This window comes from Anas acuta, chromosome 6 (genome assembly GCF_963932015.1).
Source record: "Anas acuta chromosome 6, bAnaAcu1.1, whole genome shotgun sequence".
NCBI classification, from domain to species: domain Eukaryota; kingdom Metazoa; phylum Chordata; class Aves; order Anseriformes; family Anatidae; genus Anas; species Anas acuta.
The window spans coordinates 5504715-5525195 of record NC_088984.1 but is presented as its reverse complement, the minus strand read 5'-3'; the positions used below and the strand labels follow the sequence as shown (position 1 = coordinate 5525195).

The 20481-nt window shown below is 32.9% G+C and overlaps 1 protein-coding gene across 10 annotated transcripts in view; it reads right to left on the bottom strand.

Moving 5' to 3' along the window:
- Positions 1–20481, bottom strand: part of LRP1B (LDL receptor related protein 1B) — a 666036-nt gene that overhangs the window by 158349 nt on the left and 487206 nt on the right. For all 10 annotated transcript variants that reach the window (XR_011098017.1, XM_068687099.1, XM_068687103.1 and 7 more), the window contains 6 exons: positions 9839–9979; positions 6802–6927; positions 4672–4803; positions 3456–3590; positions 2816–2945; positions 69–195 (listed from right to left, as the gene is read on the bottom strand). Coding sequence is in view for 9 of the 10 variants with exons in the window: in XM_068687099.1 (XP_068543200.1) it covers positions 69–195; positions 2816–2945; positions 3456–3590; positions 4672–4803; positions 6802–6927; positions 9839–9979 (791 nt within the window). In the remaining variant the exon portion in view is untranslated. The remainder of the gene's footprint in view (positions 1–68; positions 196–2815; positions 2946–3455; positions 3591–4671; positions 4804–6801; positions 6928–9838; positions 9980–20481) is intronic.

Genomic DNA, 20481 nt, shown 5'->3' with positions numbered 1-20481 from the left:
AATTGACTTTAATGAAACATAACAAATATTGTACATTTTAATGTATACTGGAAGACAAAGAAACTAACCTCATAGTCAATGGAAATCCCGTTAGGCCACACAATCCCCAGGCTCACAAGCACAACCTTCTCAGACCCATCTAAGTGTGCCTTCCCTATGCAAGGAGTCTGTCCCCACTCTGTCCAAAATAAATACCTAAAATATTGCAGAAATTACCAATTAAAATTTAGCATCAAAATAAAGAGATGAAAATGTGTAATACTGTACTTCAATAGCAAACAAAATGAATGTACCATTAGTAGGTATTTTAAAAGCATAATAAGGCTTATGTATCTTCGTATAACCTTTAGAGGATGAGTGTATTTTAACACTTGTTTGATAACATATTTTTTAGACAGATTCTTTGCAGATGTTTTTTATGAAGTCATTCTTAAAACTGTAAATAATCAGTCAACATGCAGTTCTTTGATATAGCTTTACTGCTTGGGAAAATCAAAGAAAATTATAAAGAAATTACTGCAAAGCAAGTGCACACATCTAATACCTACTAAAAACATCGTGATTATACAGGTGATGTATGTATAACTAACTAGCAGGTTAAAGGAATCTAGAAGATTCCCAAACACCTGGCAAAAAGATAACACACCAACTTTTTTAGGAACTACCCCATATATGTTACGTAGCTAACATGGAGATGCAAGTGGCAGAAATTTGATGCAGTCCTGGATTAACTTTCAAAAGATATCTGTGAAGAAAATTAAGTCAGAGTTTAAATATCCATCCCTCCAAACACAAATCAAGTTCCTCAAATGTCTTCAAAGGAAGTAGTTTCAAAGTCTGAGAAATATTTCATACTCCCCCTCTTCCCCCCTTAACCCCGTATTTCAATCACAATTTTGAGCTTCATCAGAAAACTGCTATTTAACTGTACGGAAGAAAAAAAAATCAGCCCAATATATTTTAAATGAATAAGTATACCTGGTGAGGGACAAAGACCCTCCTTTGTAGGACTACACATTCTTAACTTTTTCCCTAGTAATATAAATAACATTACCAACCAGCTGAATGCTGGCTGCTTCATATCTTGGTATAATGGGCAGATTCAATGAGATGAAATAACTGCTATTTTCCTCTCCGTTTTTATAGCTGTCAACTCAAACTCCAAGAGAAATGAAAAAATGAGAAGTCAGGGCAACGAGAGAGTGGGGAGAAAAGAACACCTTTGAAAGTTTTGCCTGGCAAAGGGAAAGAGATATGACAATAACGCAGAGGCTAAGAAGGCATTTATCTCCCCACATAAAGATACATCTTTCCTCCACCTTGAAAACTTTGCTGTCCTACTTGTATAAAGTAAGTTTGATTGGAGACATCTGAAGAGATGTTGTGACACAGTATTAAAAAGAGAGTCCAAGTTTACCTGCATTCACAAAAAGTGTACCTTTCTAGCAGACATGTAAAGTATTTACTAATCTGTAAGTAAGGTGTGAATACCTATTTGTGTTTTGAAGACGTGAAGTTTACCCTTCTGGTCAGAATAATTTTATCAGGTTTATGTGTACTTTTCTGCAAAGGCTTTTTAAAAATTTTTATTTTTATTTTTTCCCCTCCTCTGTAACAGAAGACCACAAATGTTCTGGTACATTAAGCACAAAAATATTTTAGCTAGATCCTGAAGAACAGCATAAATCCAAAACTGTTAGCAGATACAGCCAAGCATCCAGTGGTGCTATATGAACATAGCTGTAATCATTTGTGGCAAAAGCTTTTATATTATGCAGAAAATAAAACTCACTATTGCTTTCACCTTCACTCTTAAATACATTTAGTTTGAATTCCCTAGTCTGCAGAATACACAGATCACTACATCTAAATTCTTATAAAGGAAATTGTGGCAAAGATCCAGGCAGCATTTCGCATCAATGGTATCAATCTGGACTCATTGAGAAGTCAGAATTCTTCATTACTAGGCCTGCAGACTCCTCTAACTGAGTATAGAGACTGCTTTCCTGAACATACTGTGATACTCGTTTGATTGAAGCTGAGGAAAATGAGTGACACATCTTCATCTTTAGGTTTGAGAGGATACACATAATGTGGCCTGCATTTTGCAGGATAACTGTAGCATTTATATCCACTGAGTCATAAATCGACTCACAAAGCACATTTCATGTTCCAATGAAGAAAAGATGGGATTTCTTTGCAGAATTTACTGCTTCTGCATTATTTGTAACTCTATTAACAATAGCTTTGGAGCTTGAAGGGGACAGAAAGTTCTGTATTTGCCTTAGTGCTTCACTGTAGTCTGTACTCTTATCAAACAGTTGGATGAAAACAGATGTAATTTTTGACACTCTCTTACCCATGTGCTTCATTTAACATAGCTCTCAGCTACCCTGGGCAATTTCCTTCATTGTGCATGATGATGTTACATGACACTGGAATTTATAACTGTAAAGGATTACACCATTCTATTATTTCAGCATCACTCTGAGGTCTTCATTACCTAGCGTGACTTTTTTGGATTTGCTGGAAACTTGAGAAGTACTCAACAGATTTATCAAGTTTCCAATCAATGTCTACACTTCTGTTAAAATGATTATCTTAGAAGATAAAAACTTGTGAAAAGATGATACAGTACTTCATTTAGACAGAGACTCATGAAAAATCTCAGCATATGTTAAGAACATTTTCTTCCACCCATGTTTAGTTACAGAACAATATATTCCAGTACAATCCTTTCAGGTTCTGATTCCTAAAAGCTTCAGTGCTAACATGCTGACTTTAAAAGAAATACAAATAGCCACAGTAATGTTACCCTTTTTCTGGATGTACTGCAATAGATCTTGGCTGGTCCAAACCCTGGGATATAATTACGTATCGGAATGAGCCATTGAGTCTGGAAACTTCAATTAAGTTGAAGCCATGATCCGTCCAATATATGTTACCTAGGAAAAATATTATGAAGTTACTGGAAAAAGCAAACACTACTTGAAAAGTGAATTCTTGAGAAATTAATCTTAAATGTTTAAGTTAAGACCAAAAACTAACTGCTATATTTTAAATTACATGCATCTAATATTTTTAATTTCCAGTCCTAGTCAGCCTTCTGCTTTAAAGTATAAACTTGTATTTGTGGTTGTCATAATTGAAACTGTTGATATATGAAATAGTGTCCAAGATATTTAAAGATTTTTTCCTGGCTGTAATAAAACTAACTCCTCCTCCTCCTCCCTGCCCCTCCCCCCCCCCCCCCCCCAATTAAATCAAATCAAATAAATAAATAAATAAATAAAAACCTCCACACACAAAAAAACAGTTGTACTATGTTTAAAAACAAAACAACAACAACAAAAAACTAAATTATTGAAAGCAAATCAAGTTATTTAGTCTTGAGCTGAAATGAAAGTGCATACTGTCAGAAATCATGACAGTACCTCAAGCAGGTAAACACCTACCTGCTATCCAGTCCACTGCAATGCCTTCAACTCTTCCCAAGCCATTTGTGACAATGTCTTCTTTCCATGTCTGGTCTCGTTTAGATCTGCTAATTTTGTTGAAACCCATGTCTGTCCAATAGATTGTATCATTACCTAGAAAAAATATGATAAGGATTCTTGGATTAACTGTAAAACTTCAGTAATATGTCAGAGTAAACAAAGGAATGGTTATCAACACTATCATTTTAGTTCCAGAATATTCAGTGCTCTGAAGAACTGCAGTGCCAATCTGACTATATAGTCATTTCCTTCAGTAATCATTCAGATTAAATTTTGGCAGTAGCAAAAAATGTAACTAGAAAAAAAATAGAAATTTGATAGTGACATAATAAAAACACAGAAAATGGACTCATAGAAAATACTCACTAAATTAATTTGCACTAAACTAATAAGGATCCCTGTGGGTTTCAGATACAAATAATATTACAACATTTGCTGAGTTCCAGTTTACATTTGGAGATAGATCTAAATGATCCGAGTGATAAGCCCCTCTAATTTTATTAAGACACCAATTTTCAGGGGTTCTCTTATGCTAATAATCAAAGTCCTGTGTATCTCAATAAAACATAATGTTCTCAGTAGGACTCAACCACTGAAAACCCATGTCATGGAAAACAAGGCAATAGGAATACAAATTGAGCAACTGGCCTTTATTCTGCTATAGACTCTGTTCACTTATAAAAGTGGATGACATTGCACAGAACTGTGCATCATTACTGTCTGTCGGGTGTCACTTAATATCATAATTGTACAAACCTGTTTTATTTTCCAAATTACTCTGGAAATTAATAGAAATGATAGCATGAGTAAGACAAACTATAGACAGAAATCTGGGGAAAAATGTGTGACAGTGGCTCTGGGTTCCCAGCTCACACTAAGTACAACAAAACTGAATGAAGAATTTAAAAGACTCTGCTTCTGAGAAAAGCAAAATCTTCAAAGTCTCAAGTCCCTTCTGAGGTTAACTGTTGCAGAACTGAAAGGGGCTCAGCAATAAGAATGTGTTCTTTCAAAACTCTTAATGATTTTATTACTCTGTTGCAATATACAGTCAACTTCTACTTCCTCCATACATAGTTACAATTATTTATTTATTTGTTTTTATTTCTTTCCCATTTATAGGAATGGGATAAGATATCTTCCACTTATATGATAAACTATACAAAATATTTACCTGCATGAAAGTCTATGCCCACAGCAAATGAAGTTCCGGATACGGGCATTAAAGCATCCATTTTATCATTTGGATCAAGAGGTATTCCTCTAATCCCTTCATGAACAGAATACATAAGAAACGATTCAACACCTAAGGGGAAAATCAAATAGGTAATGAGAACAAAATGGAGACTCCTAATCAACAAGACCTGAGGAATTAACACTTGCTAGACATAATTTTCCAATACAGCTCTATAATTTTCTAGAATGATAAATCCAGCTCTTTGAAAACACATTCATGAATTATTATGGCATATTTATAATTAAATTACAAATACACATTCCTTCTATTTTACAATAGAAGAAAATCATTGTACATTTAAAGCAAGCACCATCTTATAATTAAGTAATTAGCTTTAATGAAAAATAAAGCTAAGAAGAAAGTATTTTGAATTATGAGAAATTTAAGAATATTTTCAGTGCATATATTCTTTATCATATGCATTATTATTTTCAGTGCACTTTATATATTCAAGGGACAGTTTTACAGAACTTGTAGAAAGCAGGACTCAAGACTGTATAAATTATCTTCTGAGGCATGAAATTCCTCTCACCTCATTTAATCATGCACACTTCCCTTACAGACAACACAGAAATGCATAGTTTAAGGGAACAATGCATGTGATGTATTTTAAATGTTTACATTTGTGTTGCACTCCAGAAGCATCTATTTCTATTAAGTGGGAAGAAACAGTTGAAATGAATCACACCTTTCCACAAATAGAATTATAACAAGTACTTTGTTGCATTAATCTCAAAGTTCATATAATAGAACACTTCTAAGTTTAAGGGAAATTACAAAGCATGATGATATGCAACTTGGAATTTTTAAAAGTCCAACTATGATACAGGAAAAGTTCCTTTTTCTTCACAAATTTTTTAATAAATTTCTTTATTTGTAAAAAGCTAGCTCATAGAACACAATATGAACCACAAAGTTTCAGACAGAGAATTACCAAATTTCGTTAAACAATAAGAAACCTAGCTCGCAAATGAAATGAGCAATACTAAACAAATATGTATGTGCAGAACAGTACTTCCCAGTTTTTGTCTGAGAAAGAATAAAAATAGTTAAAATTAAAATTAGAAGAAAATTTAGTCCTAATATCTGTTAATATCTAGAATGCAGTATAAAGGAAGAAAACTTCAGATACACAATATGTAGGCAGTTTTACTTTAACCCACAACTGCAAGTTATGAGTATCTGAAGCAAAATTAAAAGAACTATATTAGAAAAAATAAATAAAAAATGTTAAGACCATGTTATTAAGTTACATATGACAAGCACTGAAGTAGTAGAAAAGCCACATTCATGTTGCTTAACTGTTTCCACGTATTCTCTATCATGAGTTAGATGAGGCAGCAATTCCCTATTTATTTCCCTATTTATTCCTATAGGAATAAATAATACAAAATGTATACAACTATAGCACACCTCAACAATATAGTGCCTTTTACTGTTTTGTATTATTCAGGCGAAAAGTAAAACTTCAGATGTAAGCTGTTTTCATTCTCCTCCTCAAATAGAAAAAAAAATAAATAAAATAATAATAATAATAACACATAATATATATTATATAATATATATAACAATATATGATATATAATAAATAATTATATTATTTTAAATAATGTATTATTATTATTATTATTATTATTATTATTATCATTATTATTATTATTATTATATTATACTTTATACTAAGGGCAATAAAATAACAGTAGATATCAAACACTTCAAATACTGCAGGCTGTAATTTAGATTTAACATATGGTGTAGATCAAATATATATTGACCAAATGATGGGACAGGTGATCTGCTTTTCTGTCTGCATTAGGAAAAAATGTGAAAAATATTCCTTAGAGCTTCCACAAAAAGTTATGCAGAACTAAAAGAATAAATTAAAAGTCATATTGAAATTCTGTCTTAACCACAGTAAACACTCCTCTTTCTCTGTTGCAGCTTGAATCATACATATTAAGTATGGTTAAATGAATTAAAATGAATAAATAAAGTTTCTTTGTATATTGCTTACAGTGTTCCCATAAAACTGAAGTTAGCTAAAGTAAATACTGAAAGCAGTTTTACCTTTGCATGACATGCGGTTTTTTTGAAGGTTGTAGCCTACTGTACAAACACAGGTCCTGGTGGTTTCTGATGTAGGTAAACAGAGCTGGGAACATCCACCATTGTTTAACTGACAAGAATTACTGCCTAGAACATAACAGAGGAGAAGACACAAGAGGCAGCAAAATTTTAACAGTATAATCCTGACTAAAAATGAGTGTTGTCATCAATTTATTAATATTAACAAAACCAAATTTTGTTCAGGTAAAGTCTTTGCAGTGGAAATATGCACAAAATATTTCAGACTATACTATTATTCATGCATTTTGTCATGCTACAGTCATAGTATTTTACCTGTGCACTGAGTTGTGTTTCTTTTTTTCCCCTCACCGTTACAAATAACATTTTTTTGAATAATGCCTTTTTTATAGAAAAAACATATGATAAAACTGAAAATGTCCTATTAAGTTTATGAGTAGCAATACTGAAATCTCACTAACTTTAGTCCAGAAGGCATATCTTACTCTAGACCATCAGCAAAACATGGATCATATTTTATTAATTCAAATGGTATACTAATCTTGCATCTTCATGAACTACCACTTGTCTAGTATAATTTACACACACTCCAATGTGATCTCATAGCTCTCTGATCCTACTTCTTAATTAGAACATTTCATTTTAATACATACTTTTTAATAAGATGTGTAGTGAACTTTGTACAAAGTACAATAAATACAACTCAGTAATTTGAAGCATCACGAAGAAACACTTAAGTCAACTATGACATACAAGGAATTAGTTGACTGCAAGTTACCAAACTCATATGAATCTAAGCAGTACTTATTGCATTTATTTCTGTATTCGTAACTTTGAGATATTTCTTCATCTGAAGTCATAAATGATTGAACTATACGAATACAAAAGACACCTGAGACATCAACCATTCTGTGATTCTCCAACATTTAAAACTAAGGGCAAGACTTCCAAAGCACATTTGGTTATTTCCTAGATTTGGTAAAATGGCAAGTGTTCAAGGGAAGTGCTCAATATGGAACTGAATTAATAACACTGGGCCCTGAAAATGAGGGCTGAGAATAACTAAACTAATCTCACATTTTCATAGACTTCTTGATGGACATCTTGAGCATGACAAACTGGTGATGAATATGTGATCTTTGAGAGAAAAGGTTGAAATTCCTATGGAGCAAATCTGTTGATTAACTTTTCCATGGCTAACTGTAATTTTAATGACTAACCACCCTGACTGAATCTTAATCATTCAAAGAAAAGATTTTAGAATACCCAAATGATGCATATCTAAGATTTGGGTCTGACTGCTGATGCACACATAAGTCATACATGCAAAAGCAAGTTATTGCCACCTTTAAGAACACTTTATTCATACCTGTGCCCTTTGTAGCATTCATCTCCCATTCAAAAGAGGAAGAGAAAAGGTTAAAAAAAAGGTAAAACTTAAATGGCTTTGTCAACACACAAAGCTCTAATATATGATCTAATATAGTGGAAGAAGTGGAGCAGCCCCAAAAGCCTTTCTTTCACACTTGTGTTCTGTGAGATGATGTTAGGAGTTCTAAAATTAGTTATAGAAGATTAATAATAATAAAAATAGCAAATTATGTAGATCAAAATACAATTCTAGTGTATCAGTTAGTGTATTTACCAAGTATAAAGGTGGCGTCCAACCAGGGAGAAATTTCTGAGTGAAAAATCTAGCAACTGTACAATGAGAAAACATGGTGCAACTTTCAATTGCAATAGAAAAAAAGCAGAACCCTCTTGTTTCTAAGTAACTTATTTTACAAACTTAAAATATTTGTATTAATCCTCTACTTTAGGCCAAAATCAGTGTTATTGTTAAGGATCTTGAGTCCCACTGTGTTAAGTGGTCTTAGGATCACACAAACGTATTTGGTCAACGTAGGATTTTTATCTTGTAGTACCCAACAATGGATAAGCCTCAGTGCCAGATTTTTCTCAAATGAAATGCGACCCTTGTTCACTACTTTTTGAGTACACTCAGTAACACACACAGGCCAAGAAATAGAATGCTGGGTTAGTAACATGAACACTTTATGAGATATAACCTTCATACTGGAAATATAAGGAGACACCAAATGTTCAACACAACACAATGTATCTAACAAAGACACCAACTCTACTTAAGCACAAGTCATGTGTACGTTAATAAAACCAGATATTAAATATTTCTCCCTACCTAAAAGCTAGCTAATGAGATCTTTGGACTACATATTGCCCATCAAACAGCATAGCTCCATGCTTAGACTACTTATTTTCCACCAAATATCAGACGCTTTAGCTCCATCCTGTGTTCTTTTGGAAGCTTCTCCACAAAACGAAATCATTTGTAGATCTCATCATCATCACTTTCAGTGCAACCATCAGCACTTTGAAAGCAGCTGGAATCAGAAATAAACTCTTTCTAAAGAATCTCCCAAATGTTTTCATCTCTAATCACCTCCAAATTCATAAAACTGTGTGCATGACCACAAATTACACTTTTTCTTATTATTTTAATTCCCACTTTGCCATCTAAATTTTGGCAGTATTAGTAATATTCCCCCATTTTGTTGTTGTCTAAATTTTGATTTATACTGCCACAATTTCTGTCAATTTAAATGAATTAAGCTGTCTTAAAACCAATAGATAATTTAGAATATTAACAAATTCTCTGTTAATACTTCATTTGTTTAAACTTTCAAAAATTTGAGACTGTTTACACACCAGCTCTTATTTTCTGACTAAAAATTTTAAACTTAGACTTTAAGGAACTCCAACACTCATTACAGCATCAACTGTGGAAAACATCTAATAAGTTAGAACACATCAGGCAGATATACTAAATCAATGATCTTATATTCAATATTTTATTCAATAACTAAATATTTAAAAGTATCTTATCACTGAATTATAATGAAATGAATGTTACTGTGTTCAAAGAATGGATGGAAAATAACACAAGAAAAGATACTACGTAGCCTAAGAGCTGGTTAAACATGCTTAAAATTTTACATACCTTGCTGTGCTGCCTTATCATACACTTTCATATGCACAACACCTGAAGTTTTGTTTCGCAGGACAGCTGGGTTTCTTCCATCTCTTTTGTTACACGTACCGATCTGAGCTAAATTCTGGTCTGCCCACCAAAGCTTTTTATCTGTAAAATTTTCAAATTTTTAAAATTAAGAGGAACATTATTGAATTACTTATGTTTGAAATCTAAGGGGAGATGGAGGATTTTCAATGTAATTTTCAATGTAATTTTCAGATCAATTGTAGGCAAAAATTACTCAAAGAACAAATTATATGTTTCTTAAATAATAATAATAATAACAATAATATATTTTTTTTCTCTATAGGTGAAATATTTTCACATATTATGAAGTGGAAAACCTGTGAATTATATCCAATTTATAACTGAAAGTTACAAAACATTATTCACATATCAAATACTATTGCTAAACAGGGTTTGTTCTCAGAGTTTGATATAACCATTCATTATGTACATAGAGATGACAGGAACTCATGTTTTAGGCATTCACTGTCTTGATTGCTCAAATTAATAAGTATTAGAATTATTATAAAAATTAGTAAGAATCTTGTAAGTGACTAAGAAATTATTGAAAACACCATCTTACATAATAAACATTTTAAATCATAAGTTACATGAGATATTAAAATAACAGAAAAAAATGTCATGCTATGGATATACTAGCATAAAAATTCAAATCATCTTCATCAATCCACGTATACAGAATACGTAAGTGGCATGAAGGACTTGTCAAAAATTAATAACAGAAAATTCTCACAGGATGCACAATTGCAGCATATTTTTCAAGGGTGGGATTTAAAGTGACTTGAGTCACAAATATTTCATTTAAATGTAGACAGTATTTTTAGACAGTATTTTAAGTGAAATGATGATAGAAACACTACATTTGAACATTTTCCTGTAGCCACATCAGTTATTGTGGAATGTGAAATTTCATTAAAAATAAATTAAGAAACAAATGGCATATTGATGCAAAAATAATGCGCTTCATAACAATTAAAACAACAGTGTAGGAAGACAAGCTATTTGAAAGAAATTTCAAGGAACTGAAATATATACATGAGATGTATGTTGTCTCCACGTCACTTACTTCACTTCAGGATTTTTTTATTTTTTTGTGAAATATCGTTTAAATAACAACATTAGATATTGTTTAGTTTTGTTCAGAAAACTACAACATTCATCAATTCCATTTTTCATCATACAACTTTGAGACTGACTCTTCACCTGCTGGATTGCAAGTAGCTCTGCAGTTAAAGAGCTTGTTAGAATTATATTCATCTAACAAAAGCTAACAAGATGCCCTAGTGTTGATGGTTTAGGTCAATATAAACTATGTTACCTCGAACCTTTACTGGGGCAATATTCCTACCAAGTTTTTAATACTTCATGTTTCTTGCAGCTATATAAGTGGGCTACAATAGAGGTCACAACAAGCACAGAGCCAAAAGAAACAAAACAAAGATGACTTATCAAGAAACACATCAAGAGCAAATAATGCAAACAGAAGAAAAGTATATGAAATATACACTTGAAAACCTTCCCAGCAGCTCTTGTAGAACACTTTTATTCCCTATTGCTAAGGCTTAGAAGACAGAAAAGGCTGAAACGAGAGGAAATCAGAACTCCAGAAATGCACTTAAGTAAGTCTTCTTGCTATTTCTTTATATTTCTATCCATATAAAAAACCTCAGTTATTAGCTTTTTTATAGCTCTGAAGGATGACATCAAGACCTTATAAAAACTTTCCACAACACCTACTTCCTGCCCAAAGAAAACACTGGGATGACAATAGCTCTGTAGTATGGCATAGCTTCTGGGACAGCTACTGGCAGGGACTAGTAAAATATCAAAAACTAGGGATACCCAAGGACTGCTCATCCTTGCTCCACATCTGAGACTATCAAAACTTCAGAATCACGGTATTGAAATCAACAATGACATGCTTTTGTGACTTGCCATGTGCCAAGAGAGGAAAAAAAAAGTGTTTAAATTTCACACACGCAGGCATTAGCATTACACATTGAATGTAAGATGATTTGTTTAGTGTAAACTAACATCTTCTACATAAATATTCTTCCACGAGGTACATGGCAATAGTTCAGAATAGTTCAATCTGCAGCAAAGTGAAGAATGCACTGAAATTACAAAAGTGTGTTACTGAAAGGCGAGTAAGCTTCTGTCAGACCAAAAATAATAACAATAATGCTTACTGTCTAATTTTAAGACTAAACACTAGCTAGTGTAAACTTACTTCCAAAATGAGAACTCAGCTAATTCTTTCCAACACAATGTTCACAGTGAAGAGCTCCTTACCTAACTAATGTCAAGTCCTTCAGTTGTTTCCCTTATAACATAATCTTTTCATTTTTTATCACAATTAATTTCAGCCAGCTTGTTCCCATCTATTCATCAATCTCAATGGTTGCTGGAAGCAAAGCAAAATAGTCCTTTCCTGTCTGGTAGAAACTGAAACACAGAGCATACCAAACATACAGAAAACACTTAGCCAATGCTAACTCTTAATGTCATCCTTCAGACATTGCATAAAAGCATTATTTCAGTGAAGAATTTCCTGATATTTCTAGTCAGCCAAACAAATCCAATGCAAAGCACTGCTAACTGTTTCTATGAGGTGCAACAGGAACATCAATATCCCGTATATAATTTTTCACAATAAATGTGTAAGTTATTTCTGCTAGTTGCTAATTGCTATTTAAAAAAATAAGGAAAAAACAAAACAAAACAACAAAAAACAACAATGCAAAGATAATACAATCTTTATCAAAACACAGATTTCCTTATGAAGGACAACTGAAGAACATGTATATGTCATACTTTCTCAACGAGCTCACAAGCCACCCAGTACAAACTCGTCTGCTTGAGCCCCAGTATACTGCAAAATAGCTGAGTGATTGAATGGTCAAATACCTTCCATTTGCTGGCACACATATACTGGTCAGCTTATCACTTTACGAACAGCTCCAGAGAGGCAACAGCATGTGCTTTGTTTTGACACAGAGAAGACAGAGAATGGAGTGGAGAGAAAAAAAAAGTGTAAACACTTAAAAATATGAGAGGAAAATGGGGTATTGTGATAGCAAAAATTGGAATTGAGAACAGAGGAAGGTCCTCGCAGCAGAATGGGGCAGAAGATGAGGAGAAAAACTGATCTGAGCTCTTAGGATAAAGGAAGATGTGGAGTTTTCCATTGAAAGCATTACTGGGAGAAAAATAGAGAGAAAAGCCAAAGTTACTGTGTTTTTAAGATGCAGGAGACAGGAAACTAGTCTTCACTCTTCACCAGTTTCACTTCTGCTGCAAAAGCTGCTCACTTTGAGGGTACTTGTACAGAAAATCCTAAATTAAAATGCCTACCTAATGGAAATTCCACTGATTTTACCCTGTAGAATAATTATTTTTTTTTTTACAAGTGAACAAATTTGATTTTAATGTTTTCAATTTTTAATTAAAAACAAATAATAATCAATAAGTAACAAATCATGGAAAAAATGAAAAGAAGACTCTACCTTCCAAAGCATCACGATATAATTTTATGTAGCTTTTTCAAACCCTAACTCCAATGAACTAATGCCCAAACACTGACATGAAAACCATAGCCAAACTTGTTTCATGTCCTGAACACATTACTCCTCAATGCCTCTAGAATATACACAGATCTTTGATGTGATGGCCTCCAAGTATGAGGCTGACATGTAAGTTCCACAGTCTGTAATGTATTTCACAGTACCAGTTTCTCCCTTTCCCTCAAAGCAGTAAGATGATCTCCTTCCAACTCATTGCAGGTTGTTTCTATTGACTTAGTGAAGTCAGCCACCTTTGTGACTGGCTTGTAGTTTATCACTTCATAAAGATATAGATTTTTATGTTATAAATTTGAAGTTATACTTCTGCCCTTACCCTCAGCCACAGATTATTTCCTATATTTGCATTAATAAATAAGTTTAATCCATTTTGTTGGTAAAATTTAATCAAGCAAATAAAATGGAGTCCTGGTACCACCTGTCTAGTAAGTTTTAGTAAAGAAACAAGGTTTCATTCACCTATCTGTTATATTCTCTCAGTTAAAAAAGTGTCATAAAAGCAAGTTCTAGTAACTGCCTTCTACTCTCAGCCTTTTCGAAAAGTTGCCACTTTAATAGCATCTTACCTCAGATTTAGACTTGACCAACAGTCTTGAGGGCAATAAAATATGGGTCTCATGTGAATATTAAATTTAACCAAGAAAGGTAAAGGTAAAAAAAAAACAAACAATCAGAGAAAGTAAAAATAATTATAGCAGATCTCTGAATTTCTTCAGAATTATATTCACTTTCCTATGTGTATTTTTAAACTGGAAGAATGTACATGGTAGTATATGGACATGTTTAGGTTAATAAAATATACAGCCTTTCAGTGAGTTAACATTTCACTCATGACACTTAAAATATTAATGACTGTGAAATACTATCTTGCAGCAATGTTCTACATGAAGAAAAAAAAATGAACATTTCCTTTTTTTTTTTTTTCTCCAAATAGCTATGTATCTTTCAAAGATCTTAAATGAAATAATTAAATGGAGCAAGTCCATATAATTGCAAGTTTAACATCATCAGTATTTTCTTTTCAGAAAGACAAAGTTATTACTGCAGATGAACTAGAAGTAAAACACTATATCAAAAAACTTTTAATCTTTGGGAACACTGCATTTCCAACAAATATTGTGTGTTAACTTCATTTCCAGTTCATGTTCCTATCAGTTAAATGAATTGTTGCCTATGATTCAGTTTTAATATTTAAGACAATTAATATAGAGAGCCAGACAGCTGAGTGTTTCGTGATGAAAGTTGCAGACCTGAAAAATAATTTCCATTGCAGTAACTGTACTTCCACAAAATAATATAAACTTTGAAAATAGAAAGGAAGAAAAGAATTTACTGAGTGGTTTGCACAGGCATGTTTTGACAGAACAGTCTACAGAGTTGAAAGATTCTGAATATGAAGATTTGGAGACATAAATGGAAATCTCCAGTGAAACTGATAGGGTGGTAGGGCACTGGAACAGGCTTCTCAGGACAGTGGCTGTGGCACCGAGCTGCTGGAGTTCAAGAAGCATTTGGACAATGCCCTCAGACATAGGGTCTGATTTTGGGGTGGGTCCTGTGTGGAGCCAGGAACTGGACTCAGTGATCCTTGTGGTCCCTTCCAACTTGGCATACTCTATGTTAATTTTATTTCTATATCAATTTTAAATGAAATCTATCATCCTACACATCCAAAGGTGCTAGAATGTACTGACTGAAAAGATCAGCCTGTGATATCTTTCTGTTAAATTAATAGTAGCTTATAAAAATCTTTTGAACAAGAAATTACTGTGCTCAATTTTGATGGCGTGAATTATAACAACAAAAAAGACATAGATGTGAGGTAGGAATATAGTGGTAACTGAATGATACTGTCCACATGAAAATTGGAGGGCTTTTGTTTGTTTGTGCGTTTTCTTACATGAGATTAGGACCCACAATAATGTATTATCTATCCTATAAGATTAGTTCAGCTTTTTCCATTAAATAAAAAAATAATAATTTTAAAAATAATTTTACATATGTTGAATGGGGCTTTGATCTTGGTTGGATGGGGCTTTGAGCAATCTGGTCTAGTGGAAGGTGTCCCTCCCCATAGCAGGGGCTTGGAATTAGATGATCTTTAAGGTCCCTTTCAATTCATACCATTCTATGATTCTAAGATATTTCAGTATTCAAAACCTGTATTTCAGCATTAATCACTTTAGCCAATTAAATAATTTTGACATTGACTGTCATATTGTGCATGGTATATATCAGAACCTACAGTTTTATGTATCAAAACCCACCCATAAAATTAGCTATAAGGCTGGAGTACAGAAAGAGAGCAAAATGTATACAATTTTGATGTTTTGTTGCATTTATTACAAAGAGGAGACCAAACTCTTAGGCATTTCTTTCGCATTTTTGTGTGAAACTCATGTTTGGCTATGGTTTAACAGCCTACCAAAACTGCAATCTGATGACTATCTCTGGAGAGCAAACAGGCATAATCCCCAAATAACCAACTTTGCATATTCTTTTACCATGAGATGAAAGCATGACATTTGCTTAATCAGGAGGTTCAATCAGCAGTAATTATCCTTAACACATAGTTTCCTTTCTCCCTTTAGGTATTAGCATAGAGCCAAACCATTTCTGTATCACCAACTGGATGTTCAATGATGTGCCTCTGTAGCTTACTATGTTACTAGATGAGGCAATTGCTGCTCAAGGGAATAGCATCTAGACAATTTCCATCAGTGATGTCAGACGTGTAAGATCATAGAGTTCTTTTTTTCCTCCCTTCACAACAGACTCAAGAAATAGAGAATGAATCAGCACAATACAAATTCATTACTAGCCCTTAGAGTACTGGACTGCAAATGCAGAGGTTACGTAATTTCTTACGACATCTATAATAAATTAAAAATCTATATTAAAAAATACAAATCAAAACAGATCACAAGAGAATAGCCAAAATACACTTCATAATGATTCTTTTATCTTCTTCTTCCATCTTTGTTAACTCGAAGCCTGGATAAATACTATTTAGAAATATAACTTACAAGATCTTTCTGAGCTAGTATTCATTTTTATATAGCACAGAGGTTTTATGGTGCACTACAAGGTTTTGAAAGAGATATGGATACGATATGGGGAAATCTGGTCATTTCAGATGTATTTGAAAACAATAATAATCAATTTTTGAACTACAAGCCTCTTGAAGAAGAATCTCTTAAAACTACCAACCAAGAAGCATTAACTGGTATTAGCTGTTCAGTTGTAAAATCATAGAATTATAAAGGTTAGAAAAGACCTTCAAGATCATCTGGTCAAACCATCCTCCAACCTCCAATATTACAGCCTTAGATGTAAAAAATATAGGTTTTAGTTGTTTGAAAACCACTGGATATGTGATACCTACCACAACACAGACTCATACACACACACACACAGGTTATTCATTAGGCTGAATTAATCTGTTTCTATTTTTTAAATAAATTGATTTTTATGCAAACCCACTTGGCTAGCATAAAAACAATTTTCTTCTACAAAATAGCAAAGACGAAATAGCAACTCTATTTGAAATCTTTAAATATCAAACTCAAGTTAAATGATTTGTTTGATTATGCTAACAAGAATGTTGCTCGATCACTAATTACAATCTTGTTGCTGAAACTGTGTTATCATATATATTAAAATTGTTGTATTTATCCATTTTGTTGGGTAATTAGCATTAAGCACAGCAACATATTGGGAAACAGCAATTTCAAATGCCAAAAACTGCTACACTAGCATTGTGGACAGTCCTTTGGAGATTTCAAGCAGTACTCCGAATGCAAATTTTGATGGACCATTAGTTTTCATTAATGATAGTTTGAGTATTTATGGAAGACAACTATGTACTGTACTTAGAACTGGGCAAATTGCCTAGATATATTTCATATATTAATGCTAATGTAATGAATGGTGTTACAGCAATTAGAAGACTGATGACTTGGAAAATTAAGGTGTATGTATTTGAAGTTTCCCGATCTAAGCAGCCCCTTTGATTTCACAATTACATTCAGCAAAGTCACAGCTTCCACCATTTGAGTTACTTGAAATGGATTGTAGTGTTTTTTTCAAAACTCTGTGTAGTGAAAATGAAAAAAAAAAAAATCAAACAACCAATATATCAACTAACCATATGACTTAAAGTAAATGTCAGCACAAATATATTTTAGTAATATGAACCAAGATGTTCTGTCTAAAATAAAATACTGTAATTGTTATTGTCTGCTTGTTTGTTTGGTCGTACACCTCAATGGCTGTATTATATACAGTTTGTGTTGAAAAGAGATTTTTCTAATATCTGCATTCCTTTTGGAGAAGCTAATATATATCTCCAATTTGGTTGCATTGCTGAATGACTTTCAATAGAATATTATGCACTCATAGAATCATTCACTATGTTCAGTTACTGTATTTTATGCTACTGAAGAATGACAAGGGAAATGTTACTACTTATCACCATAGAACATTTCATTTGAGGTTTCTACTATATCATATTCCAATTTTCTAATTAAGTGAGCTGGATTTTGTGTAAACTACTTTTGTGAGGACCTAATACAAAATCCAACCAAATATCTCTCATGGAAGATTTCAACATCGTTTTCTTCTCAGCTACAACCTGACAGTAACTAATCAATACTTCTCTAGCAGTGTTCAATTTTTGATTTAGGGACATTCAAGGAAGACTACATCAATTTGGAAATATTTTAGATATTACTGCAAGCCCCTTTGTAATCAAAATCTTGCTGTATAATGACTCTGCTCATCAATCCAGAAATACATAAAATTCTCACACAGGAGTAAATTTCCAGCGAGTTTCAGTTAGAGTCAAGGAACCATAATCACAAAGCATCTTGGAAGACAGGAAATGAGACTTTATACAGAACGCCAAATACAGCTATGTAATTTGATTACACAGAGACAGCAGCTACCAGGAAAAGTGCCAAAATCAGATATGGAATATCATATCTTAAACTCAGTCAAATCTTAAGACAAGTATAGAAAATGTTTTCTCATTTTCTTAATCTTGAAAAGAGTACCACTGTGGATTCTCTCACACGGAACATCCCAAGTTTCTGTAAAAGTAGATGTATTTTATATCAACCTGTAAATGGTGTCTGTAGTAGGTGTTAAAATTTATGCATGGAAATGAGTATGATGAATTAGAAAAGCTTGTAAAAGACCACAAGAAATTTCACAGGAGTTGAACACAATAAAATGAATTGTCAGTACAGTGGCAGAAGAAAACTGCCATTGACCACATGCAAGACAATGAACAGTGGGAGGTACTGTACAAAGTATTAACATATATTTCTGAATAGTAATTTAATTAAAAAACAACTGATGTTGCACTCACTGACTTGCACAGAGGGAATGTGCTTTTGCAGAAAAAGTTGGGAAGAGCAGACCAGAAAATATGACTTCAGCATGGATTGATAGCAACATCTTTATAAGATGTTGCTGGGCAGAATTAATTTTTTATATGTCTAAGGGCAAGGGAAAACTAGCAATTTTGTATATATTCAAATATTTTGCTTTCAAATGGAATATAATTTTCATCTCTTACATATCATACATCAAAAAAGAAGTGGCAAAGGCAGGAGCCAGAAGACTAGGAATTCTGAAGCTTAGTGTACAGAAAATAAATGACTGACACTGTTGAGTAGAAAAACAATAAGTAGAAGATCCAAAATACAGAAAGATGTGAATTACATAGCTTGTTTCCATTTCTCTCAAAGATAAACCTTGTAACCAACTTTTTTGTTAGCATGATTTTAAAGGATCTAATAGTCAGAAAATGTCAGAGTCTGGAGAGGACAGTAAATATCTGAAACAGTAGCAGTTAGCTTCCAAACAGTTTACAGTGGTTAGTTACAAAAAATTTTCAGGATTGTAAACTATAAGAAAATCTCCTTAAATCTCCTGGACATTGTTGAAAGACGTGTTAGTTTTCTGAGCAAAAAGCTGGCCAGACAGCTGCCCTCTGTAAGAACCAGGGCTATCTCAGATCAGATTATGCTCACTGCAATAAAACCAACTTGCTCTGTCTTCACAATGAATTGAGGTTCCCTCCAATCTTTCCTGGTTTTAGCTGTTTAGAACAATAATGTTTCTAACAATCAAAAATAACTGACCAATGTATTGTGACCTGTCGAGACTACTTTACCACAAGTGTCTGAAAATACTGAACTCCATCTCTTCTTTCTGCCCCAGTGGAAACGTAAATCAATGATATGACATGATATGATCATAACATAATATTAAAAAAAAAAATTGAAGTTCTCCAAAATACTGCTTTTATCTGGATAGGTACCAAATGCTGAAGACAGAAAAATGCAAAAGATAGCAAAAGCCTACAAGACTCTAACACTTAGTGGAAGCCAAATGCCAGAAAATGGTTAAGATTGTTGGCACATATGTCATGTCTATTTTCATTTTAGTTGCTAAACATTAACTACCATGCCCCCCCCCCAAAAAAAAAAAAAAAAAAAAAAAAAAAAAAAAAAAGATTTTTTCTGCTCTGACTTGTTTTACACACAAAAATGTGTAAATATAAGAAGCTGATGTAAAGCTATCATCACTTCAAGAAAATAGATGAATGTTTCACAACATAAAAATACACAGGAGAAACAAATACAGAAATCTTTCATGTTTTTCAGTCAGAGCATGCAATACTGTATCAACAAAAACAATACTGTATCAATACACTCATACTGAAATGTCATATTGCAGTTTATCAAAACTATGGCTCCTAAATAAAGACAAAACAAAAAAGCAGAACAAACAGAAAAAAATAAACACATATTGTGTTTATCAATTTTGAGTAGGAAGGTTTGTCATCACCCACAAAAACAATGTACCACAAACTAGTGATATTATATGAATATATGTTTAAAAACTAAGCTGTAGAAGTTCTTGCCTCTTCACACCGGCAAAAAATCTACTTTCATACAAACACAAATGAAACACTCTTCTTTAAATGATAGC